General features: G+C 44.3%; 1 protein-coding gene across 3 annotated transcripts in view; it reads left to right on the forward strand.

Moving 5' to 3' along the window:
• Positions 1–26,816, forward strand: part of SLC4A10 (solute carrier family 4 member 10) — a 139,836-nt gene that overhangs the window by 18,727 nt on the left and 94,293 nt on the right. For 2 of the 3 annotated variants that reach the window (XM_066634347.1, XM_066634363.1), the window contains exons 2-3: positions 2,758–2,839; positions 14,502–14,648. In XM_066634347.1, coding sequence (XP_066490444.1) covers positions 2,758–2,839; positions 14,502–14,648 — 229 coding nt within the window. Of the gene's footprint in view, positions 1–2,757; positions 2,840–14,501; positions 14,649–26,816 lie in introns of those variants that run through there. The other variant, XM_066634356.1, reaches the window with a different exon arrangement.

Here is a 26,816-nt window from a genome sequence, read left to right on the forward strand (position 1 = left end):
CATCCTTGCAGATGAGGGTATTTCTCTACTGAGTCATACCAAGTGTTCCGCCTTAGCTTTTGCTGTTGAGAGCAAATGAGAAAGGGAAGGAGGGAGGGCAGCCCTGGGGAAGATATAAATCTGGAATGAAAACTAATTGCTTTCTACTTTGTTGCACAGCCTGTCCTGTGTGGTAGAGGGCTGACCAAAAGGAGCACATTCATCCATTAACCTTAATGCAGAAAGCTGTCACTGTTGGATTCTAATTCAAAAAGAAGTGTAAAATAAATATTTTGGAGAATGTGGGTTTCAGTTGTCTTTTGGAAACAGAAATCCTTGACTACTGTTTGAAGAGTGAACGGTTTATTTTGCGTAGATAACATTCACAACACTTTCCTCCGCTGCCTTGTGTTTACTGCAATAATACATTCAAACGTATGATAATACAGTATTGAGGAAGCGAGGATAACAGTGGCTGACTTCAAAAGAGTAGATAAACGAGGCTCAGCAAATGAATTTTGGGTGACTGTGTCACCTCAAGGACCCGTCAATGAAAGGAGCTGAGCAGCACATCCATCAGAGGTTTCGTTGTCTCAACAACCCTGCATTCATTTCGTATAATCATCTTTGAAAACATATATGTTCTTAAGTCTTCTTAAGTTCAAATAGCATGGTCCTTTTTGTTTTGCTATTGTATAGTCTGTTCTTGTAAATGCCAAGGTGAATGTTTACCAAAGTGTATAGAACAAATGCCTTGGAAGCAGATATGTAACCAGATGTTTTCGGTTACCATTCGTTACCTGATAATAGAATAGAGATGGCGATTGGGCTAGAAGCATCAAATAAACAGTGAAATAGATGTCGGGTGAATTTTTCCTTTGTTAATGTTTTGAAAAACAGTACATTACTGTGAATGGAAAGATTGAGATTTTATGATAGAAAAAAAGGGGCAATTATTTATTCTATACATATGATTCTTAGGGGTAACTTATTAAATACTTGTTCGGAGTGCCCAACAGCATTTTGTGAAAATCTGTATGGCCTTACTAGATAAAAATGTCTCTTTACAAGCTGGGATGGAGTAGTAAGACCAAGCTGCCAGTTAGGACTTTTTTGGTTCACATCTTGCTTTGGCGTGAACTCCCTAGGGGGCCTTGGGCAGGTCACTCCCCAACTGCAATGTGGGAATGACACTTAACTTACAGAGGCTGTTGTGAGAACTACCTTTGCACACTCAAAAAGGGCTAGAAATATTATTGCTGCAACTTACCACTTTTGCCATTGTCAAAGGGAATCTTTCTTCTCTACTCCCCCCCCCCCACCACTCCCCTTCCAATATGCATGTGTCCTCCTTGTCTCTTTACTTTGTAAGCTTGAAGGCATGGTCTATGTCTCATTTTTATTTGTTTACAGTGCCTGTCACTGGCACTTAATTTTTGATGGATGACAGCTGATTTCTGGAGACAATCATAGTTTAAAAAGTGGGCTAAAATATAATAAATATTTAATGGTCACTATATGACTTGGGCACTGGGAGAGTTATTTCCATGTTTGTATTTTCCTCACAAGTTGTCTACAGTATTGTAAGTATAAATTTCCAAGGAAAATACATATCATGGATACATTCCCAGATTTTTGCATTGAGATATATTTAGTATAAGGGTGAAAAATCCATTCCCTTCTGTGTCTGTGCCTTTCTTCATCAAAGGCTTTCTCTGTAGAGAAGTCCTTTAACATCTCCTTCTACCATTGTCCTCAGATGGGAATGCATATGGTCAAATACACAACAATGTGCTCAGTCATTATGTGAAATAAGATACCTATGTGAATCCCCTCAACTGACCCAGACTATGTGCTACTTTGACTGAAGGCCTTTCTTTTACTGTTGTATAACAGCCCCAAAGATCAGATCAGAGGCATGGAGATAGAGCGTATCTCCAGTTTTTCCACAAAAATCATGCCCTTGGCCATCTAAATCTTAAAGTGCTATTGTAGAAAACAGGCATCCACCCTTTTGTTCTGTGACAATATCTATGATAGTAGAGCAGATCAACCACTCACTAATAGAGGGTTCAAGCACAATACCTATTCCTGCATAACAATATTAGTTATTTCTGATATTACTCGTGTGTTGAATCAAAAGGGCAGCCCAGCCATGAGGTGGACTGAAGCACCTGCTTTGAGTGATAGGAAAGCACTGAACCTGCAGGGGACACACCACACCCTGCCAGCCCCACACACTGCCCCAACCTCATCTCCTACATCTTTCTTGGGGAGTGAGTGAAAAGGGATGGGGTGTGACTTACTTCCTCCTCTCCCTTCTTCTCCAGTGTCCCTGCCAAATGGCCCAATCCTATAGGGCACTCATGGCAGCAGAACTCCCAGTTTGCCACTGTAAGTTCTGCTGTGGCATTGTAAAAGGCATGCCAATGTTGTACACTTTAGGGCCTCTGATTCACAGTGCTGGAGCAGGTAATGTGGCAGAGGAGACAGTTCATGGGTGGTTTGAGGAAGGTTTGGGGATGGTGGCAGCAGCTTTTTTCTCGTTTTCCTATCCTGATACACCCCCTGCCTCAGGCTTATGCCAGCAAAATAATTAGGCAGTTAACAGAAATGTTATACAAAGAAGTAGGATTAGTTACAATTCTTCACATTTTTTCTTCTGAAAAAGAAAGTGTTCTTCTTGACATCAGCCTTGTAGAAATGGTTTTGCCTTACATTGTTCAAGTTGGTGAAGCAGTGAAAGATCTGATACCTAAAACTACCTTTATTTTATAGAGAAATGATGAAGAGGCAGTGGTGGACAGGGGTGGAACGCGCTCCATTCTCAAAACACACTTCGAAAAGGAAGACTTGGAAGGTGAGAACTTATTATTTCTGGCGCATAATCTTACTACTTTGGATACCATTGTTTTAATTTCACAATCAATGCCACGTACACAAGGTCCCTTGTGAGGCTCACTTGGTGAAATTAATTTTCAAGTTATCAAAATTCCAGCCTTGATGTTGCATGTATGAATTTCCTTAACGAAAACATATTGATTGTCCTATTGAGGTGGAAGCTTAGATGTACACCATTTAGCAGCTGAATAAGAGCCCAGTCCTGAACTTGGTGCGTCGGCTTACCACCAGCTCGCACCTTTGCAAACATGCCATAAAGCATGTTTACGAGGGCTTGTGCTGGCTGAACACTGGAGCTGGCCCAGTGTGAGCCCGTGCTGGGACAGAGCCGGGTGACTGGCAGGCGGCAGATAGGTGAGTTGGGGCGTGGGGGGAGGTGGGGAGGAGGCATTCCAGGGCCAGGGAGGTGGGGGTAGGATGGGCAGAGGGCAGGGAGGAGGTGTGGTAGGGGAGGGAATGGGGAGGGAGGGGGCGGGATTGGCAGATTGCACTAAAAATGTCAGGTCTGGTGGAGACAATTTTTCTGATCTCTTAACCACGAGCAATCAAGCAGTGGATTTGTGCTCTTCCTTCTCTCAGCTGGGAATTCCTTCCTTTCCCTTGTCAGATTTAACCATGGTTTAGTGTTACAGCTGCACCAATGCTAACCATGCTACCCAGGGTTCCCATCTTAATCAGATAGTGAAACAAAGGTTTGAAGTAGGTAGCAGCACACTGTGACATGCAGTGAAGGATGATAGTCCCAGTCTCATGGTGCATGAGCAGGAATAAGGGCTGTGCGGCTTCATCCAGGGCCAGCCCAAGGCTTCCTGACAACTGAGGTGCCAAACCGAATGCTGCCTCCCACTTGGTAATGTGCCAGAATCTACTCCTCCCATTCTCCATTGTTCTAGCTCAGCATTCACCTTCTCTCCACATTTCTTCGTCTTCTCTGTCCCCCTCCTCCTTTTCCAATCCAGGGAGTGGAAGGAAGAGCAGTGGAGACAAATAGAAAAACAAAATTGGTGTTCCTCTCCCCACTAATCTGCTCTTGGAGATTACTACTTCAGTTGGTTTTAGGTGGGTCAGCCCTGGCCTCATCCCTTCCTGGAAACTCCGTGTGAAGTGAATGGATCATTGTTCTCCCTCTTCTCAGTTTTCTGTGTAATGGAAGGTATGAGGGAGAAAATCTAATGCTTTTGTGCTAAGCAGTGATTCCTGGAAGAGAGGGGTAATATTGTGTGAAGTGGTGTTACTTCTTTGGGATGCTTTGGCTTATCCCCTTCTTCATTGAAGGAGATGTTGAGTGAGGCACTTTCACATTAAGCAGTGTGAGAACTTGTGCTGCCCTTTGTGGACTGATGGAAGCTCTATTGTGTCCAGAGAAGGAGCCATTACCCCTCCTTATTTCCCCCACCCATTTTCTGTTTTGGCAGAGTTGTGCCATTAAGCTCATTTGAGTTAACAGTGAGTTGGGAGATCATAGAGGAAAATGAGGGAACAGACTCCTCTTTTGTCTTCCTTTGCCTTTCAGTGTTTTTTGAGCTATGGGACTTACAAACCTGTGTTACATGGTGGTGAGGCTTGCTAGACATTTTTGTACTTCAGACATAACAGTGCATGTTCTGTTTTTTGTAGCGTTCCAAGCAGATGAATAGAACTGCCCTGATTGAGAGACACATCCAAAAATAAACATATTGTTTCCATACTTATAGCTAGATGCTGATACATTATGGTTGCACATCTTGTTCTGTAAAAATCCTATATGGTTCTCTGTTTTCACTTTGCTTTCTATTTTGCTGTGGTAAAGGCCAGGTAAAATCAAGTTTTTAATCACTGATCCAGAACTGTTTTTTTCTGGACCATTTCCTTTTTATATTTCAATGGTCATATATGTATTAAATTGAGTAACAGCCCAATCCTGAGCTCCTGGGCCGCGCAACTGCAGCGGCACCGAAAATGGGGAGAATGCATTAGTGGCCGTTGGAGCATGGCAAACTGGAGAATCCTAACCAAATGAATTTCTGGAATTGGGATTGATTGATTGATTGATTGATTAATTATTTGGGAATTCAGTCCTCTGTGTAAATGATGCTTATTGTTTGCTCACTTTCCCAAAACCTTAAAATAATCAATATCTCTGGTAAGTCTGGTCTGGATGGCACCACTGTCTTTCATCCACATAGTGGTGTTTTATAGCCTTGTATTCCTCCTCTGGATATATGACTTGCAGCAGAGGTCAGGAGCCTTGAATGTCTAACCTGGGTCTCAGAGGGAACATTGTCCATTGCTGAAATCATTGATTAAACAGTAGTCCAGAATGCATTGCAACATTGGTGTAAGCAGGCAGGCTTCTCTTTGACAATGCTGCCTGACATCAGGGATATACAGTTCATGATCACAAGTAGAATTTATAAATATAGGTCTCTCTCTCTCTCTCTCTCTCTCTCTCTCTCTCTCTCTCGCTGATTGTGACTATAAAAGAAAATAACAGGAAATAATTCAATAAAAATCAGCACAGGTAAGATACGGAACCCTTATGCCGCAGAAGGGACTGAAACAAATCACAGGAGCATTCTCAGCAGCGTTTGGACAAAGCAGGATGCAGATGTCTGACTGCATAAAGCCACAGATGGGAGGGCAGGCAGGAGGTGCACATGGACTTGCCCTGCAAGGCACTCACCTTTGCATGTCTGGCCAGGAACACCCATGGCAGGGACCAAAATAAGTGGAGGAGGCAGGTCTAGAACCCACACCATATACTCCACAAACTGCACTCTAACCACCCTACCACAGCAAGAGACAATTCCATTGCATTCCCTACCAATTGCAGGGTGTCCTCATCTACAACATCCCTGATAGATGACTCTGCAGCCTCTCCTTAAAGACCTCCAACACTAGAGAGTCTATACCACCTTCTGAGGCAGACTGTTCCACGGCTGAATAGTTCGCACTATTAGGAAGTATTTCCTAACATTTAATCAAATTCTCTCTTGCTGTAATTTAAACCCATTTGTCCTGTGGAGTTACCCTGTGGAGTAACTGAAAACAAATCTGCTCCATCTTCCACATGACAGCCCCTCAGATATTTATAGTTACCATGTTCCCTCTTAAACATCTCTTCTCCAGACCAAACAAGCTCAACACCTTTAACCTGTGTACACTGGACATGGACTCCCACTCCCTCTCCATCCTAGTCACCAGTTCTTGGAGCACCCTGGGATGCATTTCATTTGGCATTACAGACTTGTAGCCCAATCCTATTTGCTGCATGAACTGGTGTAGGCTGTCGTCAGCACTTTCAACATCTGAACGAGTCCTAAGTTTAGAATTGTTTTACTTAGGGCCGCCTTTACTGGTGTTCAAATATATATAACTTATCTACTATGGTGGAAACCAGTAAGGCTTGTTGGACCCTATCTAACAAATGCTTTTGGCTTGGTTCCTCAGTTGGAATGACTTGTTACTAGGAGCTGTCACAGCAGATTTATTGCCCTGCTTTTGCCTCCCCTGCCCTTGCCTTCTTATATCAGTCTTTGGTCTTTCTCTGACTCATCTCTTGCCTTCTTGATCACTTTGGCCTTTTCTGGCCTGTTGTGACCACACCCTTGTCTCAGCAGCCAGCAAATGAGCAAGAATCCTCTCTGAGGCATGCCACAAGGCTTATTTCACTCTTCAAGTAAATTTAATTGCACTGAAAAAATTTTATCCTAAATTTTCGTAGAGGTGCTAGTATTTTTAGATTATTTATATTAGAATCTCAAATTTAAACCCAATGAATATTGAACACCCTTAAACTAATTAATGGCAAATTTGCTATTATGTTAGCAGATGCATGCTTTAACTATAACTGCTAATATACTGCATTTGCGTGCATTGCTAATTTAGAAATATGGGTCAGATTTTCCCCTCTGACGCACCCAGCGCTCATTTACATTTCATTTCCAGTTCAGGTTTTCCACGTGGTTAATTCACTGAGCCAGAAGGCAGAGCAACCTCAGCTAACATAAGTGTAACATTGGTGACGGTGCACCCTTTAACTACTTCCCATGGCTGCGTTTATTGGGTTGACAGTGCTAGACGTCTGTGGACCAACACCATCTTTTCTGTAGACTATTTATGGGCTAGTTCTGTTTCCTGGGCCTTTGCTTTGATGTCATTGACTAAGGGCCAGTTTTAACGATACGTACTCCTGAAGTGTAAGTTTTTTCGGGATTATTTGAACTGAACCAAATATAGGTAGTTATCACGTGGTACTGGGGTTTCATTTGAATTTCTTCATGAGTAAACTCAGAAAACAAGTACATAAGTAGAAGTATGATTTACACTAACTATTGCCTTGGGCTGAAATTGTGCTGAAGTGATGAACCTGTTTCTGGAGTGTGTCACTGGAAGTTATGGTTCACATGACTGAATGCTCTACTGTGCAAAAAATATCCCTGCTCATAGAAGACTAGCATGTTAGTGAAAAGGCTAGGCCAGTATTGTTTCCCTTGGCCTCTAGTTTTCTGTGTGATGGATTTGTTTGTTTTTGTACAGATGAACATTCAGACATGTGAACCTTACCTGTGGTCTGACATGGCATAGCCAGACACAGGTTTATCACCTCCCTGCAAACTAGGCTTCTTTCTTCCTGTTTATTTTATTCCTTAGTTCTCATTCTGTCTTCTCTTGAGTAGTCATTGGCCCTCACAATCCTGTAATTTCCCCTTTTATCCCAAATTATTGGTTTCTGGGCTGTAATTATCATTCAGGAATACAGAACTTGAATCTTTGTCCACAGATGTGATGCATTTTTTCCCTTTCTTCCTTCTTTTATTTTTCTGTAGTAAGTGGCTTTCTTTTCTTTTCTTTTTTTTGCCTGATAACCACAACCACCCCTTTGGAGTTTCCTCAATTCTTTATTTTTATTTCAAACCCTACCAAGGTTAAAGGCTCGATCCACTTGCTGTTCCTGCCAGTTGGCTGGGTAGTGGTAAGATGAAGTAGTGCCTGATGTGGCACCTGAAATTCCCACTCTCTCTTTGTGTGCATCCGCACCCGCATCCGCATGCCTTGCCCCATTCTGAAGAAGAAGCCAGGTGGGCAAGGAGGTGGCAATGGACCGATCTTGGTGTGCCTTTCCCTTGACCATTGCTGCTTTACCTTCTTTGTCTTTCCTGTGCAGCTGCATCTTTAAAACAGGCCAGCTTGTTTTGAGACAGTAGGTGGGGAGGGAATATACAAAGAGCCCCGCGGGTCTAATCCAGGTCTAATCCAACTTCCTGTATCCCACAGTGGCCCATTAGATACCTCAGGACAATAGGATACCTGTATCCTCTTGCCACACTCTTGCATCTGGCAAAGAAGCAGAGAAGTAACCCTGTTTTGATGGCTTATCTCCTGGAGGAACAACTGGAGCAAGTTTGCAACAGCCTCCTGCTTTTTCCTCCAGCCCAACCACTTAAGTTGCCCACTTGTGGCAGCAGTGATGGAAGACACTGCTGTAGTTCTCCTCTTACTCACTCTCAATGAGCAAGGCAAGATTCAGAGGGCACGGGGAAGCAGCTGGATAAAGGACTGCTGAGAGCTGGCATTGGGCCCAGGTCAAGATGCTTGGCTCCCCTTTCCCTAAGCACGCTCCTTCCTACTACCCTCTGACACCCTTATTTTGAGTACTTCTTCTGTGTTTCTTTTATTCTACCTCAGTGAAGCCCCTCCTCATTTGCCTTTTCCTCTTCTAATGATGTAGGGGCATCCAAGAACTGACTTTCACAATCACCTTCGTTACTATGTGATGATTTTGAAACAAAACCAAGGTGAAATAAACTTGCTTTCCCCCCCTTTTCTGTGCTGTAGACTTGTACATGTTACTTGTTACTTGTACATGTTACAATATGTACTTGTTACTTCCAAACAACACAGTCCTGGAACATGCTGGAATCCCTAGCATGTATACACTGCTGAAACAGAGACGCCTGCGTTGGCTCGGTCATGTTGTGAGAATGGATGATGGCCAGATCCCAAAGGATCTCCTCTATGGAGATCTCGTGCAAGGAAAGCACCCTACAGGTAGACCACAGCTGCGATACAAGGACATCTGCAAAAGGGATCTGAAGGCCTTAGGAGTGAACCTCAACAAGTGGGAAACCCTGGCCTCTGAGCGGCCCGCTTGGAGGCAGGCTGTGCAGCATGGCCTTTCCCAGTTTGAAGAGACACTTGGCCAACAGACTGAGGCAAAGAGACAAAGAAGGAAGGCCCATAGCCAGGGAGACAGACCAGGGACAGATTGCACTTGCTCCCAGTGTGGAAGGGATTGTCATTCCCGAATTGGCCTTTTCAGCCACACTAGACGCTGTTCCAGAACCGCCATTCAGAGCGCGATACCATAGTCTTTCGAGACTGAAGGCTGCCAACATACAGTCTTGTATTCCACACTGTTAACTTCACCTTCAAAAAATGCCAAAACACATGTAGACTTGATTCAAGTCTGTATTCTAGACACACCGTAAACTAGAAGAAAGGGTGGAGCTGACTATTCTCCGGGGTGAGTCTGGCAATTCTGTGACCGGAACCAGGTGACCCACTGCTGGAGCCTAGTAATTCTGAAGGTGTAAGTTTCACTTTCCCAGGTTTGAACAGTACATGTTGGTACTTTTGGAGAAGACCCGGGTTGCATTTTCATGCCAGCTTTAATCCACTTTCAATGCACTTCTGTCCCCTTAGTGCTTTCGAGGGGGACTGTAGTTAGTTAAAAATCTGAAAGCTGTTAGAGCTACCCTTAACAAACTACAGTCTCCAGAATGCATTGTGGGAATAGAAATGCATTGAAAGTGGATTAAAGCTGGCATGGAAACATAGCCCTGGATAGGCCAAGATTAAGGTATCCATATTTATTTTGTAATAAATTTTGTTTTTTACTGTATAGTTTGTTTTGTCCCAACCAGGCCCCAGGTTTAATGTTCTTTTATTAATTTTGGCAAAAATGGTTTGGGTTTTTAAAAAAAATATTCTGTGCACCAAGGATAATGGAATTGTTCACAAATGACCCAGCACCCAATCCTGTCCAGTTTTCCAGTGCCAGTGCAGCTGTGCCAATGGGACACGCACTGCATCCTTTTATGAGTCACAGAGGCTTCCTCAAGGTATGGGAACATTTGTTCCCTTACATCAGTGCTGCATTGCAGTTGCACCGATGCTGGAAATTCAGATGGGATTGGGTCCCCAATTGTCGATATTTACCCAGGTATTGTTCTAGTGCCTTTTTCAGATTTATTTATTTATTTATTAGATTTGTATTCCTCCTTTCTCCCCGAAGGGCGCCCAAGGCGGCTAACAATCAAGTTAAAATGCAAGGCAACAGATAAACATTAAAAATACAAAACACTTTAAAACAATTAAAACAAGATAAAATACATAGCAGCAGATTGAAAGCATGCAGTAAAAGACAATTTATAAATTTATAAAAACAGCCCTTATAGTGCCTCGAAGGCTTTCCTGAATAAAAAAGTCTTCAGGCCCTGCTGAAACGTTAATAATGAGGAAGCTGCTCTCAATTCAAAGGGGAGGGAATTCCATAGTGCAGGTGCCACCACCGAAAAGGCCCCGTTTCTGGCCGCTATTCCCTTCACCACTCTCAATGACGGCACAACCAACAGGGCCCCTTCTGATGACCTTAGAGAACAGACCGGATTATACGGAAGAAGGCGTCTCTCAAATATGCTGGTCCCAAGCCGTTTAGGGCTTTAAAGGTCATAACCAGCATCTTGAATTCAGCCCGGAAACGAATAGGCAGCCAGTGCAGCCACCGGAGTAGCGGCGTGACAGAGTCAAACAGCCGACCCCCAGCCGACCCCCAGCAACTACCCGAGCTGCCGCATTCTGCACTAGTTGTAGCTTCTGAACCATCTTCAGGGGCAGACCCATGTAGAGCGTGTTACAATAATCTAAACTTGATGTCACTATGGCATGGACCACCGCGGCCAGATCTGCCCGAGACAGGTACAGCCACAGCTGGTGCACCAGCCGAAGCTGGGCAAAGGCACCCCTGGCCACAGTCGACACCTGGACATCCAGGAAGAGCTGCGAGTCCAGGAGAACCCCCAAGCTGCGAACCTGCTCTGTCACTGTCCCTATTTTGTCCCGACTTTTGATATTGACACTTTTGCCTTGGTAATATTGTGTATGGGAGTTGCGAGAGTCTTTTTCTTCAGGGTTCATCTCTGACCCCAAGATAACCACAATCTAAATCCCTGAGTGGCCTGGAGTGGAGAAGATGCATCTTGTTTTTTGTGCACATGTGCATAAGTTCATGCTCATAAACATTTGGGCTATATTCCTGTCACGTCATGAACTGCAGATGCCAGGGTGTATTTGGGGCTGTTGATGACACATGGACAGTTAGTTATGTTTTTCTCCAATGCTTTCGGTCCTTATCTGGGGTTTTGAATCAGTGGAGGACGACAGCTAATGTGGAGTAAATGAATACAACGTACAGCAGGCAGAGTAGTGAACTGATGGGAATATAAGCATGCCCCCATTTTCACCTGTGAAATATTGGGGGTGTGTGTACTCATGCTCAGAGCTTTTGCATCCATAGAAGTAAAAGTAGGAACCTTGGTCATCAAGGGTTTTGTTTGTGCTTTGGAGAATAGACAGGGCTCTGGTTTGGGCCTATATGGCTAGATTTGAGAATAATATGGGGTAGCCTTCAAAATATTACCTCCCCCGCTCTGTGCAGTCCAAATTACTATAGTCTGAAATCCTTCCACCTTGTGCTGATTAATATGAAGGGCCCCACGATAAGACTGCCCGCCCCTTGCACAAAGGAGAGGGAATTGATTCAATTATTAAATTTAAAAAAGTGCATTTCTGCTTTCTGAAAGTAATTGGAAAAATTAACAAGATAGCCCCTTTCTTCAACATATGTTATTCCCACTCAGGAACACTAAATTACTGTTTCTGTGTCTTCATGTTAAAAATATCCTTTGGGATGGTTTCTCCTCCCCTTTTACACAGAATCTTTCTGTCTCTGTTTGTGTGTGTGCGCATGCATGTATGTGCATTGTACTTGAGATGCTTTAAAAGCCCAATTTTTCATTCTTTCTTATGAGCCGTGCAGGGCTGTAAGCAACCTGCAAAGGGAAAAAAAGCCCCAAGAAGTAATCTGATTGCAGTGGGATGGAAAGGGGAGGGGGGAAATCATATAGTTATTTTTGTTCTGTTTTGTAATTGTTTTTAGTCCAAATTCTAAAAGCACATTCTTAAATAAAAAAGAAAAGAGACAGTCCACATTGTGGTCAAATTGCATCAGAAACCCTAGAAGTTTGCAAGGACATTATTCAAAGTTAAAACAGTGACAGTGCCATCCAAACTCATCACTGTGTCGCCAACACTGTAAGAGGAAAGGTGACCAGCATTTTAACAGCATGCCAACCAGGAGCTTGTTTGTTTTTGCTTTTGCAGAGAATTTCTGTCATCAAAATGTCTTTGATGTTTTGTGACAAATGATGCCTTGATGTGTTTTCTGCCGCTGTTGGAGCCTTGATGGGATTAGAGGTCATGTGGTGTTTTGGCTTGCTGTCTGCAGACATTTGTTTATTTATTTATATTTACTTTTGCAAGATTGACCTGTCTGTTTCTGGTAAAACAGTCAATACTGTATTTGTTTGCTACATTGTGTCTGCTATGAGAACAAATACAGGTAGGGACCACAATTGAAGGAGTATGTTTGCTGTTTGTCCTTCACTGAAAAAATGTATTTTATAAGCCTTTCTTTCTAGCATAATGGCAGTGGACATAACACTGCTATATAAACTATGGAGGTGTCCACAGTTAGTGTTCAGGATATTAATGTAAATTCATTGCCTTATTTTAAAGCCCCTGCCTGCTTTATACTATGCCTTTTGTCATACATCTTAACCCAAATGGCGTTATGTCCCATTTTCTCATCTCCACCAGGACATTGACCTCAACCAGTGATGGGTGGGAGGGGAAACAGTAGCTAAATCACAATTGGTAATTATCTTAGGGTGCAGTCCTAACTCTGCGTTAAAGCACATTTGTGCCTCCTTGGGAGCAAGCCGCGCCAGTGCAGAGGTGTGCTGGAGCATGGAGGCTGCCTCCAGCCTGGGGAGGAGGCAGGAGGGAGGCATTCTGGGGTGGGCAGAGGGCGGTCCCGGGGAAGGGTGGGCAGGGAGCAGCAAGTGGGGCTGGGACTCAGCTGTTATGCCAGATCCCAACCCTGTTCCCTGAGCAGCGCAGAGTGGCTTGCAGCCACACCATTCTCCTTGGACTTATGCCACCTCTGGAGGTAGTGCAAATCTGAGGAGATCCATTGAGACCATGGTGGCTTACCCAGGGGTAAGGGGAAGAGTTTCCCCTTGCCTCTAGCTGAGCCACTTCTGGCCCCAATCTTGTGCTGGATGCAGGGCAGGCCTCCTGGCCTGACTGTTCCAGCACAAGATAGGAATGCGCTGTTACTCCCTATATCAGTTATTTTTAACCAGTGTGCTGTGGTACATTGGTGTGCTGCGTACGGTCCACAGGTGTGCCGTGGGAGTTTGAGAGAGGGTCATTTATTAGCGGAGCCATTGGGGGATGTGAGCCCCTGCCAGAAGCATGGAACGCCTTGTCAATTGTCAAAAAACTGATGGTGTGCCTTGACAATGTTAGTGCCTTGTCAGTGTGCCTTGAGATGAAAAAGATTGAAAATGGCGCCCCTATGTGATCCCATGTGTACTTGAGCTAATATCACTCCATCACATGATTGCATGCCCCAGGGCCTAGGAGAGGGGGGGTAAAGGGGGTAATTTGTACCCGGGCCGAGGATCAGAAAGGGGGCCCAGAAAGATCCCTCATGGCTGGGCTCTGCATCAAGAGGCCTGATAGACCTGGGCTTCAAAGACTACTGTGGCTGTCAGCGCCCTCCCCCTGCCTTATTTTTTGCTCACATTCAGCCTGCTCCCATTGCCCCCTCCCCCTTTGGGAAGGGGCCCAAAAGGAACTTTTTACCCCCTGATAAAATTCCTCTCAGAGGCCCTAGCAGGCCCTTTCCACACTATACCCACTCCTGTTGCTGCACCTCTGCCTCCATGCCCTGAGTTCAGCAAAATACTGTATCTATAAAAGGCTACTATGTCCTGCTCTACAAGTGATTGGGAAATTCTTATTGATATTTCTTCTAAGCGTGAAGAAATTGGGTGTAGAGCTGGTAGCCATGGCAACAATGGAGGTGGGGCCAGCAGGAACAATCCAGTCATTTTTTTGTTTGTTACCTTTATATCCCAACTTCATTTCATCGTTGAGCTCATAGACGAGGTTCCCCAAAGGTCACCCATTAATAGACCAACTTAGTTTCAGCAAGGTGGCTGTTTTGTACGCCCTTAGTCAGAACGTGCCTTGAACTCCAGTTGGAGGCCTTGTGTGAAGAGTTTGTCGTCTTGAAACTTCGCAGCCATTTTCAACCTTTAACTTGCAAAATAGTGTATACTTTTAATTTTTTTTTGCCATTTTTTTATCTTTCCTTTTTCTCTTTCGTTCTCTTACAGTTTTTTTAGGCGCTCCATTCACGCAGGTGTATTGCATCTATATCATTTCAGTATTAACAACTGAGCGTGAATCAAGTTTTCAAATGAACTTACAACCTATATTCTGCTCCGTAGGTCACAGAACTTTGTTCATTGGAGTTCATGTACCATTGGGTGGAAGGAAAAGTCATCGACGTCATAGACACCGGGGACACAAACACAGAAAGAGAGACAGAGAACGAGACTCAGGATTAGAAGATGGGAGAGAGTCGCCTTCTTTTGGTAAGGTTTATTTTAATCTTGCATATAATATTTTGTGTGTGTGTGTGCATAGAAACAAAATGTATACTGCATTCTGACCTAGCGGAATTTATACTCAAGGGCAAACCTATTCAGAATACATTGATTGTAATCAAGATAACAAAAATGCGTATGTCGGTGGTAAGATCCTTTTTCTCCAGAAAGGAGCACATCTAGTGGAACAGCCAAAGGTGGTAGAAGGTTGAATTGGATTGGATTGCAACCTTTATTGGCATTAAAAAAAACAGCATCAACAACCCACACAAAAATACAAACGTGGTTAAGACAAGTCCGCACTTTAGCAATTGTACAATAATAAGCAGTTAGAACAGATACATAAATAATCTCAGTATTCAACCACAGTGCAATCAGCATGGTTATGATTGAAACCTGCTTCTCTGGAGCTCAGAACAGCAAGGACAAAAGAGGCTACATTTACAAGTTTCTCTCTCTCCTCCATTGAAAAGAAGGTGCGGAGAATGCCCACATCAGCCCAACTGCTGAAGTTCACAAGCATCGAAGGGTGGTGGAAGGTGCTGCAGGCCACAGCTGATTTTTGGACATCCAGCAGTAGTGCCAGGTCCAGGAGAACTCCTGAGTTGCACACCTGATTCTTAAAGGTGTGTGAGCAGAGTAGATATGCTCTGCCTCTACTTGGGTTAACAGGGCTCCCTAGGATCAGCATCTCTATCTTGTCTGGATCACGTTGTTTTCTCCACTGATTTAGAACTTTGCCCTGTTATAAGAGACTGAAAAGGAGAAAGTTATTAATGTAGGTTGAAGAACAAGACAGACACAGACCTGAAATTTAAAGGCCTCAACTTCATTAAGGGATGTGGCAAAAATGCAAATTCTGACTGTATCTGAGGACATTGTGAAGGGGTTTCATAACTTCTGTTGGATTGGGGTAGGTCTCATATTATAATAGGGCCCACACTGCTAACGTTGCACTGTCACTTGGCCTTCTGGAGAGATGCTATTTCAGGTGCATTGTGGGAGAATTAAGATGTTGGCTTCAGCTACTAGCACTGGCTTCAGTGTGAGAAGAATACTGCTGCCCATCACCATCACCACGTGGTAAACTGAATACTCATCTTTGGTAATGAGGACTCTAGCCTTCCTCTCCTGCTTGTGGACTTGCAGAGGCAACTGTTAAACGAATGTGGGGAAACTAGATGCTGGAATAGAGTGACCTGTGGTCTCATCCAGCATAATGCTAAGAAGCAAACCATTCTTAGATTTGATGTTTAGAAGTAGAAGGTTCTAGTGGATTTTACTTTCTGAAAGCCATTTTCTGCTTGGGCAATAGTGTAACTTGCTGTTCTGAAGCGTAAAGTGCACACAGAATGAAAAATAGTCCCAAAATTATAATAAGCAGAGAGAGTATAATGAAAACACTGGTAGGAAGCCTTATCACACCACACTATAGTACAAAGGAATATTTTAGGTTCTTAGAGAAATGTAAATGTCACTATAATTTTAGGTTGTGGAGTAGTCATTACAAAGCTTTTTATTTTAAATTGGATTTTAAATTATATATTGTTGGAAAATGTGGTAGCACGGTGTTATGAAGGCCAAGGCTTTAAAAGGGACTAGAAATCCTCAAAATCAATCATGGGGGGTGGGGGGTGGGAGGAAGTATGGTAGATGAAATTCATAGAAGCACTTTTTAAAAAGTAAAATTTCTGTAAGAATTAAGAGGATTAACAATGGGTCACAAAGAATGAATACTGATGGGAAACCAAATGACTTTAGCAGAATCTATTTTAAACAAATTGCCATTATCCCAGTTCCTAAAGTAGAAACAAAAACACATTTGCTCACACAATTCAAGAACTGAAAAGCTGGTGCTGATAATCCATTGTGTATATTGCTTAATATTTTAAGATCTCTGTTTTGTTTTGTTTTTTACAAAAAAAGCGGAAAAAGAAAGAACCCAACACAAGCAAATATATAATATATACAGTGGCTTGACACATTTTATGACCAGGTTTTCGACATCAGAACCTGTCTTTAAGTAGGAGTCTGTTTTCATACTTTTTGTCATGAAGAACTCATTCTCACATTGACTTGTATGCTTTGAAACTCTCACATGTTGGCCAAGGCACCACCGCATGTTATAAGGCAGTGCTTCCCAAACTCCTACAAGGAAGTTGGGAGCACTGTAAGGGCCCAATCCTATCCAACTTTCCAGCTCTGGTATAACCACAATGCAGCCTTGTGGTAAGGGAACACATGTTCCCATACCTTAAGAAGGCCCCAGTGATTGCTCCTACACCACAGGATGCAGCGCACACCCCACTGGCACAACTGCACCAGCACTGGAAAATTGAATAGGATTGGTCTCTATCCTATTGTTGTTGTGGGGGAGGAGGGAAGGCAGCAGTGCTATCTCCAAGATTGCACAGCCGCCAGGGGTGGGAGGGGTTTTTTCTTACTTGCAACTAGTGTTGCATTCCTGGGGGGGGGGGTTGGGGGAGCCCTCTGCAGGGCTCCTCAAGAGCAGGGCCGGCCTTTGGGCAATTGGGCCGATTCAACCAAATTTCGCCCCACTGCTGCCTCAGCTTGGAATCGGCTATGCCAAAGTGAGTGGAGTGGCCACCCACCCTTAGTTCTGTACTTCCCAAAATCGGCCTCTGGAAGCAGGCGGCAGTGACATCGTCATGTTATAGCTAACTATTCCCAGTTGTCTTTCTTTGGACACAGCACCCTCAGTCCTTGCCTGGCTGTGGCTGGTGTCACTGTAGCTGCATGAGGGGGGGCCCTGCAGGGAGGATGGGGACCCTACATGAATGCCCTGTATTGGGCCCCACCATTCCTGGGGCTGGCGCTCCTGGGGAATGTTCTAGAATTTGGAAGAAACGGTGCTGTCCAGGCCTGTTGGGGATCCTGCATGTCACCCTGCATGAGCTTAGTACAAGTCCTAGAAGGAATCCAACATTCCTCAGATTTGGCTCCATGGGAGGTAAGAGAGTGTTCAGGAGCTATTGTTTCAAGAGCTCTGGGTATTTCTCCAGTCCAGAGATCAGCCACAGACTCAGCAGAATTTGCTGGCAGGTGGCAGGAAAATGCTTCAGAATAGTTAGAAATCCATCAGGATCCATAAGACTCTGGGGGCAGTTGATAATAGGTTCCCTACCCACTCCTATAATTGCACCTATGTTTTTGTATCTGATTCATAGCCCAAGTCTACTTAAACCCAGGTGTGGTAATGCAGGAGTTCTGGTGCAGCTTCCGCTATTGGGCTTATCTGTTCTGGCTTATAAAATTATTATTAATTATTATTATTAACAGTATTTATATACCGCTTTTCAACTAAAAGTTCACAAGGCGGTTTACAGAGAAAATCAAATAACTAAATGGCTCCCTGTCCCGAAAGGGCTCACAATCTAAAAAAAATGCAAATGAATACCAGCAGACAGCCACTAGAACAGACAGTGCTGGGGTGAGGTGGGCCTGTTTTTATCTGGGTTTACCTGTTCCTTGTTGCTCCACCAGCATTGCTCCTCACTGCATCCCACTGGCATGCCAGCTCCCAGCACTGCCGCAAAGCTTTTAACAGCACTTTTGTGTCATTCAGTGCTTACAGAGCACATGTTCTGCTGGCACTTTTGTTAGGATTGGGTTGTCACTAGACATGATCTGCTGAGAAAAGTGAGGTAGAAGTAGCTGTAATTTTAGCCTTTGCTAGCACAAGAAATTAGCAAGGTGTATCGATGAATGTGTAGATGCTATGGGATGAAATCACAATTCCTCTGTTTTGTATTAAAAAATTCAGAATAGCATTAAAAAATTTTTTTTAATTAGTTCAGATCTTAAAAAAGGTTTCAGATGTCCCTTTTTAAAAATAAACAGGTTTAGAATGAATCTGAACGTAATGCAAACAAATATGTTAAAGCCTACATTTATAATCCTTTGAAACTGAATCATGAGCATCTGTCAGCTACATTAAAGTCTGTGTAAAAAAAGATGGTGGGGAACAATATTGTGACTCTTAGGTTAAGTATTACAAATGACACAATAAATCATCATGCATCATATCCAGTGCTTTTTTTGAAAATAAAAAGGTGCAGGAACTCACAACTTGTTAATCTTTTATTTATTTATAAACCATTTTTTATTGGAGAAATAAAATATTTTTTATGTGCTTTCTCCCTAAAGATGAACTTACTTCTGAGTAGACATGCATAGGATTGGGCTGTCAATCTCCACATCCCCTTCCCCCTAGCTATTTTTTCTACACATGGGGAAAAATACTGTACAGGTGCACTTGTAGTGTGGCACTACTTCGAGGAGAGGACGCAGTGAATGGATTCTGAAAAATGGCTTACATGAGTTCCATGTAGTAAAATTACTCTTAGCAACTGTGGGAGTAAGAACAAAAAAGGAATTCTTACACGAGAGGGGTCCTTAGGTGCACATAGAAACAGCTATGTTTGCAAACAAGCGATTAAATATGGTTTAATTCAGGTATCAGAATACTCTGTGTCTTTGGGAAGGCGCTTGGCATGCAATTGTATGTCCTCTGCTGCCCTGAGCAGCTGCTGTGTATTGCTGGAGAGGAGCTGCAAATGCTGGCTGGCGGAGGGCATGCTTGTGGGGGAAGGATGAGGAGGATCTCTGGCAAGGCTGGCACATTGTACACACGTAGAATCCCTTTTCACCTGCCCTTAGCATGTGAAAACGGGTGCAGATATATCTCTCTGCCAGGATTAAGAGCCCAATCCTAGGTATGTCTACTCTGAAATAAGTCTTGTTCTAGTCAATGGAGCTTACTCCCAGGAAAGTGCCTAGGATTGCAGCCTAAGAGCCCAATCCTATGCATGTCTACTCAGAAGTCCACTTTAGTGAATGGGGCTTACTGTGGATAGGATGGCAGCCTCAGGGCCCAGTCCTGTGCCTGTCTACTCAGAAGTCAGTCCCATTAGAGGCAGTGGGGCTTCCTCCCAAGAAAGTGTGGAGAGGACTGCAGCCTCAGAGCCCCTCCTCTGCCTGTCTCCTCAGAAGTCAGTCCCACTAGAGGCAGTAGGGCTTCCTCCCAGGAAAGTGTGGAGAGGACTGCAGCCACAGAGCCCTTCCTCTGCCTGTCTACTCAGGCTGCAAGGCTATGACACTTTCCCGGGAGTAAGCCCCATTGAACACAGTGGAACTTACTTCTGAGTAGACATGCTTGGGCTCTCAGGAGCAAGCCCCATTGAGCACAATGAGACATACTTCTGAGTAGACACGCCTAGGCTCGTGCTGCAGATTGGCACGGGAGCTGCACCAGCCAGTTTCCTTCCCCTCCTCCTCCGTCAAGCCAGTACCTAGGCATTCTGTGGGTGCCGCAGCCCGTCTCCCTGGCTGGCTGGCTGTCCGTCCTCCTCCTCAGCGTCGGCGCGTGTCTCCCGTGCCCTCCACCGACTTGGAAGCTGTGCTGGGAAGCAGAGCGTGGGGGGAGGGGAGGCGGGCTGGGCTTAGGCGAGAGCTTGGAGATGGGGGCAGGAGGGGGTCATTGTGCGGTCAGGCAGGGGCCAGGCGCCCGCCCACCCTGCACCCACCAGCACCCACCCAGCGAATGCCTCTATTTTGCTCCCCCCCTTCCTGGAATGCCTCCAAAGGGGAGGGGCCCCTGCAAAAAGGTGCCGGAACTCCGTCTCCCTGCGTTCCATTAGAAAAAAAGCCCTGATCATATCTATTATTTTAGGCTTTCTAATGGATCTAGAGACTGGAAAGTCATCACTGTTGCTAGGATCTAGGAGATACTCTCCCGCCTCTCACCATAAGGATTATCTATAGAGACCATATGGGTGATTTTGTACTCCTGTTTCGGGCTGTCCTACTGCTTGAGCTGTGCAATATGTACAGTTTTCAAATTATGAATATTTATGACTCTACCAGCCAAACAACATGGACATTCACTTTGTGTCTTATTGACCAAATCAGATGATGATGCCTCCCAATCCAACCTCTGCCCTCCTTGCTTATCTGGCATATTGGCCATAGTACCAGAGACTCTTCATGTCCACACAGGGACGGATGGTCATATGGCCTTTGTGTATAGGTGAAAACCACAAGGTTAATCGTATAAGTTCTACTGAATGGGCAGCCTAATACTACTTAACTCCCTGCATGGCAATACAGCTGTGCCAATGTGGTGCGCAAAGTATCCCATGAGTGAGTTTTGGTGCCTGGAAGCCTCCTTGGGATAAGCTCACAGTGGCCAACTGGGGTCTACTCAGTCCTGTGCCAGCTATATCACTGGCACAAGTCTACATGGACGGGTAAGGTGACTGAGGCCAGGAAGGGGGATAGGATATCGGCATGCACTGCAGCAATCAAACCTGCTTCCTTTCTGCCCCCAATACACCCTTCTCCCTTCTTTTGAAAACTTCTGTTTCCTGTCATCTTTCATAACAAATACCTTGGGCAGAAAGACATGCATAAATATTCTCTTTGTAGTCTAACAAAAATAAGGTGTAAATATTTTAATAAGATAAATAACAAATTTATGGCAAATTGAAGCCTATCCTAACAGCATTTCCTTGAGTACTCACCTAGTTGTGAATCAGAACTTAACAGTACAATCCTATGCATACCTACAGAGAATAAGTTGCACTGTGTTCACCAGAGCTTATTCCCAGGTAAGTATGTCTAGGATAGCAGCCTTAAGGTCCAATCCTGTCCAACTTTTCAGTGCTGGTGCAGCCACAGTGCAGCCCAGAGGTAAGAGAACAAATGTTCCCATACCTTGTGGAGGCCTACAAGACGGCCACCTTATAACACAGGAAGCAGTGCATACCCCATAGGCATAGCAGCACTGGCTCTGAAAAATTGAATAGGATTGGGCCCTTAAATGGCAAATTTGGTCTCTTGATCTATGGCACAGAATAAAGGGATACAGAAAGATAGGCAGCCCAATCCTAAGCACTGTGCTGTTGCCAGGTGCAACAGTACCAAAAGGGCTTCTACTGCATTCAGCAGCTCTGCAGAGCTCTTGATTTACGACACGTTCATGGCACCTAGCGCCAGAGCTGAGTTCCAGTGCCAGCACTACTGGCCCATAGGATTGGGCCCTAAGGCAGCAAATTGTCAGCAGGCAAAATGCCTTACTAGTTTGTTAAATCATGGTGAATCCAATTTAGTCTTCTCTCTATGTGAACCTTTAGGCACATGCAACCTTTTTGCAAGGGCAGCTACTTACAGGGGTGAAACAGACAGTGTCAGAATGATGGATAAATATGTTGCAGAACTTGACTATCTTCTAAATCAGTGATCTTCAACCTTTTCTGTGTCACAACCCAAACAAACAAACAAAGCAGGGGGAGTGTAACTGGCCTTCCTCATCCAGTAGTGTCTTTTCTAGTGGCTGTCTGCTGGTGTTCTTTTGCATCTTTTTAGATTGTGAGCCCTTTTGGAACAGGGAACCATTTGTTTTTTCTCTGTAAACTGCTTTGTAAATTTCTTTTGTTGAAAAGTGGTATATAAATACTGTTAATAATAATAATAATAATAATAATAATAATAATAATAATAATAATAATAAAGAGACTGGGGACCCACCATCAATCCCTCCCCCTCCTGGGACCTGATCCACGCATGACCATCTCATTTCCTGCTACCTCGCTAAATATTATTAGATGAACTTCCCGCTAAATATTATTAGATCAACTTTTAAGCACATTTATTTATTGCCTTTTTTAAAATTGAAGAGTACTTGATCATAATTTGCACTCGGTATTCAGGAATTACACATACCCTCTTGAAAAACAGCTTGCTTCAAATCTCCTGTCTCCATAATCACGTTAAAATATATTCTTTTCTTTTGTAAACTTGAAAATAACTCATCTGACCACTCCCAAAGTAAAACAAATGTGTTGTATCACATTCTCAGATAACAAATCCTTTCCTGTATTCTTGGAGTAAATATATTTGTAAACATTGACCTTAAACATTGTCTAAATGCTGCTTAGTGAAAAAGTTGCTGTTTCTTCCCAAGTGACCTGGGAATATCTGGTGTTAGTTCATTGTTAAGGTTCAGCAGATGTGGGTCTGGTCAGTGCCTGGATGGCAGCTCCTTGCAAGTCACCCTGAGTTACCTGAAAGAAGAAAGTGATGTAAGTGTGATGAATCTGACATATATGGGTCAACTTGACATGACTAAGCCATTTTATGGTGTCTAACTCAATTTGGGGGGAAGCTGCAAAACAGTCTAACTTCGATGCCTGTTGCATTTCCTTTGTGTGGTCTGTCAGTCACCTAGGCAACAAAAAACCTGCTCTCCTGAAATTTCCAATGAAAATGCTAATATGTTTATAACAAGGTGGGCTGCCCAGCCTGAAGTTATTCATGCCTTCCCAGCTCTTAATTGGCTATTTGGAAGCCCCCCCCTCTTGCCAGCATAGAAGATACTGATTGGCTCACATGGTGTGTGCGTGTGCGTGTGCATATATAGGCATCCTGTTGGTTTGAGCTTTTTTTTTGTTTTGTTTAACAGATAGGCATTGACATTTTCAGCTTTGGTTCTAGTCCTTTCCTTTTGTCAATTTAGATTGCCCACAGCTGACCTGGAGTTGCTTCAGAGCCTGTGTAACCATAGCCATTTTGAAATGGCCTGAAAAAGAACTTTTGGAAACTGAGCAACTGAAGTCCAGCTAGGTTTCACACACATTTGCATGTAGTTAGGGCCCAATCCTAAACAGTGGTTTGTGTGTTGCAAACATGCTGTAAGGCACATTTGCAGGCCCTAGTGCCAGGCGAGCGCTGGTGGTAGTCCAGCACTGGCTGGTGCTGGGCTACTGCCGGATGGCTGCGCAGACCACTGAGCAGCAGAGAGGTAAGTGGAGGCATTCTGGGGAGGTGAGAGGGTGGGGAGGAGGTGTGTCAGGGGAGGGAGTGGGGAGGGGAGGGAGGTGGGACCAGTGGAGCAAAGCTCCACTGGATCCAAAGCCTCCGTGTCAGGCTCACCGCCCAACACGGAAGCTCTGGATTCACCGCTGACCTTTTGGTTGGAGGTGAATTGAGTAGCCCCATTGCAGGGCTACTTGCTTTACCTGGGGGAAGGGGTTGAAAGTCCCTTTCTCCTGAGGAGCCGCTGGCGGCTGCCTGGAGCACACAGGATGCAGTAGCAGCCATTTTCAGCACCGCTGCAACCCACGCTTCGGGCAGCTCAGGATTGGGCTGTTAGTTATTTACATTTTTTTCCAGCCTAAATAAATTTGCAAACCAAATAAGGCTATGCTTTGGCATTTATTCATTTTTTACTTCCATCCATGCTCTGGTCCCAAACCAGATGAAAGTGAAAGGTAGTTTCACTTTCTATGTAGTTTATCTCATTATACGACAAAGAAAATGTGTGAGTTTATTGCTAGGGTTAGCAATACAGCAACCTTTTATATTTTGAATACCAAATAATTTCATTACCTAATAATAAATCTGTTTTATCTGTTGCATTGCTTTGCTTGTAGATTTGAACGTCTGCATGTACATATACATTTAACAGCCCAATCCTAACTAGGATCAGGCTATCCTTTATGACAGTGGAACATGTCCCACTGTTGTAAATGGCCATACAGCAATGTATGCAGTATGCTGGAGGCAGACATTTTGGGAGTGCCACTACAAATGGCAGTCATTGTCACTACTGGCTACCTCTGGCAGTGGAGGTAAGCCTGCATCTGGGGTGGAGAGGAACTGGAGATGGACAGCATGGGTCAGGGTTCAGGAGGGGTGGGGGACTTTCTAGACAGGAAGAGGTGGGTGGGTGGAAGAACAGGAGAGGGTGTGGCAAAGCTCAGAAGTACTTGTGTGCGCCAAGTCATAACTCTATTCCTTATCCCCTTCCCTCTCCCTTACTTTCCTTGGATTGTGCCAACAAAATAGCTACCACAGATCCAAGGAGACCCATTGGGGCAGAAGATGCCATTTGTTCTCTTACCTTGAAGAGACTTCTGCGACTGCCCCCCCACCTGAGCACACACTCATTGGCGTGGTGGTGGGGGATTTTGTTAGGGTTGAGCCCTTAATTACACTGCTGTGCTGTGCGCACTTCTAGTAATTGAATATTTTGGTGTTATGTGAAAAATGAAGGCACTCCCAATTGTCAGTCAGAAAGTAATCAGTCCCATTTGGAGCTTTGGCAGTTTATGATAACTTTGTGGGGGGTGTTAAACATTTGAATGGAGAACAGGATGGAGGTTGCAAGGTTAGAAGGTTGGTTTTAAAAAAACCAAAAACTCTTTTGGCCCCCAGCTCTGTCATTGTCATTGCCTAAATGTCAGGGAAAGAAAAATCAGTCTATGTATTTAGAAGATAGAATGCACTTTATAAATCAAACAGCATTATGCTCCTCTCTTAAGAAACAAAGAAAAAGAAATTATTGTTATAGTGCATTCTTTTATAATAACATAATGAAATGTATTGAATTTATATGTTTCGTTGAAATGTATCATTTAAAAAATGTTCTTCAAGATTTCCAACATGAGATGTAGCTGTTCAGTGCAAAATAAACTAAAATAAAAGATTCTGGCATATCTGTGCCTTTGCCTTGTCACATAGTATCTCTGACACCAATGGGGTTTACTATGTTATTGCATAAATTAATGGGTTAAGGTTGCAATCGTATGTATGCTTTCCTGGGAGTAAGAACCATTAAATAAAATGGGACTTACTTCTGAATAAACATGCATAGGATTGCACCCTCAGTCCAACTATTTAGGTTGTTATCAAGTGAAGTGTTCTGTTTGTTCTTGCTGAGGTTTCCTGCCTCTTGAATTTTGTTCATGGGTTTTTTGTTTTTTCTCGTGCCTTCTCTTGACTTTTAGTTTGTGAAAATAGTTTCATGTGTACGTGTTTTGTCTTTGCTGAGCAAGTGCCTGACAGTTCTGAGAGCCCAATCCTAACCTCCCCTTCAGCAGGCAGGCGGGGTGGCCTGTGCTGCATCCAGAGCAGTGTTGGGGCTGCCTGCAGCTCAGCCATGGGCAAGGGGAATTCATTTCATTTACCCTGGGTAATGCTGCAGCAGCCCTGATGGATCTGCAGCTACTTGGATCTGCGCTACTTCAGGAGGTGGCACAGATTTGAGCAGTCCCAAGCGACTTAGGGACTGTCTGGGACTGGAGTTAGGATCTGGCACAGGCAGGGCCTCTGAGAGGAATTTTATCAGGGGGTACAAAGTTTATTTTGGGTTTCTTGCAAAGGGGAAGGGGTGAAACAGAGCGGGGGAGGATGGTGATGGGTGAGCAGAATGGGGGCAGGAAGGGGCAAAACAGGGTGGGGGGGAGGGTGGAGACAGCTGGAAAAGTCTTTGGAGCCCAGGTCTACTCACCCATGTGGCATCAGCAGTTAGATACAGTAATATGGAGAACCAAACACACTCCTAAGTCTCTCTAAAATCCTTTAAATATGGAAAATCATGCAGAAAATTAGCATTATTGTATTTAGGCTCACACTAGAATGGAAAGTGTCCTGTGTGTACCAACTTGCTTCTGCAGCAGCTGTAGTCCTGCAGCTGCGTCCCTGAGCTCCTATACACTCCTTCATGGTAAGCAGATCCACAAGCCAAAGAACTACTGTAGCAGTTCAGTTTCCTCCCAGATTTGATGCTGTGTTAAGGAGTGTCATGTATGCATTCCTCACCCCAGTATATATGGCTTGCCAGTAGCTGCAGCCACTCACTCATGATAGTGTCCCCAGCTAGCCGTGCAGGCAACAAGTCTGATTAGATAGGAAAATGTAAGATCCCAGGAAATTTCTAGGCCCCCTCCTTTGGCTACTGGGCCCCCTTTTTGACCCTGGGCCCGGGTACAAATTACCCCCCTCTCCTAGGCCCTGGGCACAAGTACTAGATCCTGGCCCCACCCGCCACTCAACTGCAGCCCACCCACAGGTCACCCACCACTCCCCCTGCCCTGGAACGCCTCCTTCCCACCCTCCCCCTCTCACCCTGGCCCCCACGCTGGCCTGATTTGACTGGCGCGGCCTTACCTTTCGCCCCAGCCCTGTGGGGCTTGGACCGGCCTCCTTCCTTATTCTGTGGCACCTTTTTGCAGGTTTGCAACACCACTGGGCTGGTGCAAGGGACTTTTTTTTTTTGGATTGCACTCTTAAGCAGTTAGTAGGGAAACTTGTTTGACAGTGGTGGTTGGACTCTATAATATGCTAAACCAGTAG

The sequence above is a fragment of the Tiliqua scincoides genome, chromosome 1 (genome assembly GCF_035046505.1).
Source record: "Tiliqua scincoides isolate rTilSci1 chromosome 1, rTilSci1.hap2, whole genome shotgun sequence".
Lineage (NCBI taxonomy): Eukaryota > Metazoa > Chordata > Lepidosauria > Squamata > Scincidae > Tiliqua > Tiliqua scincoides.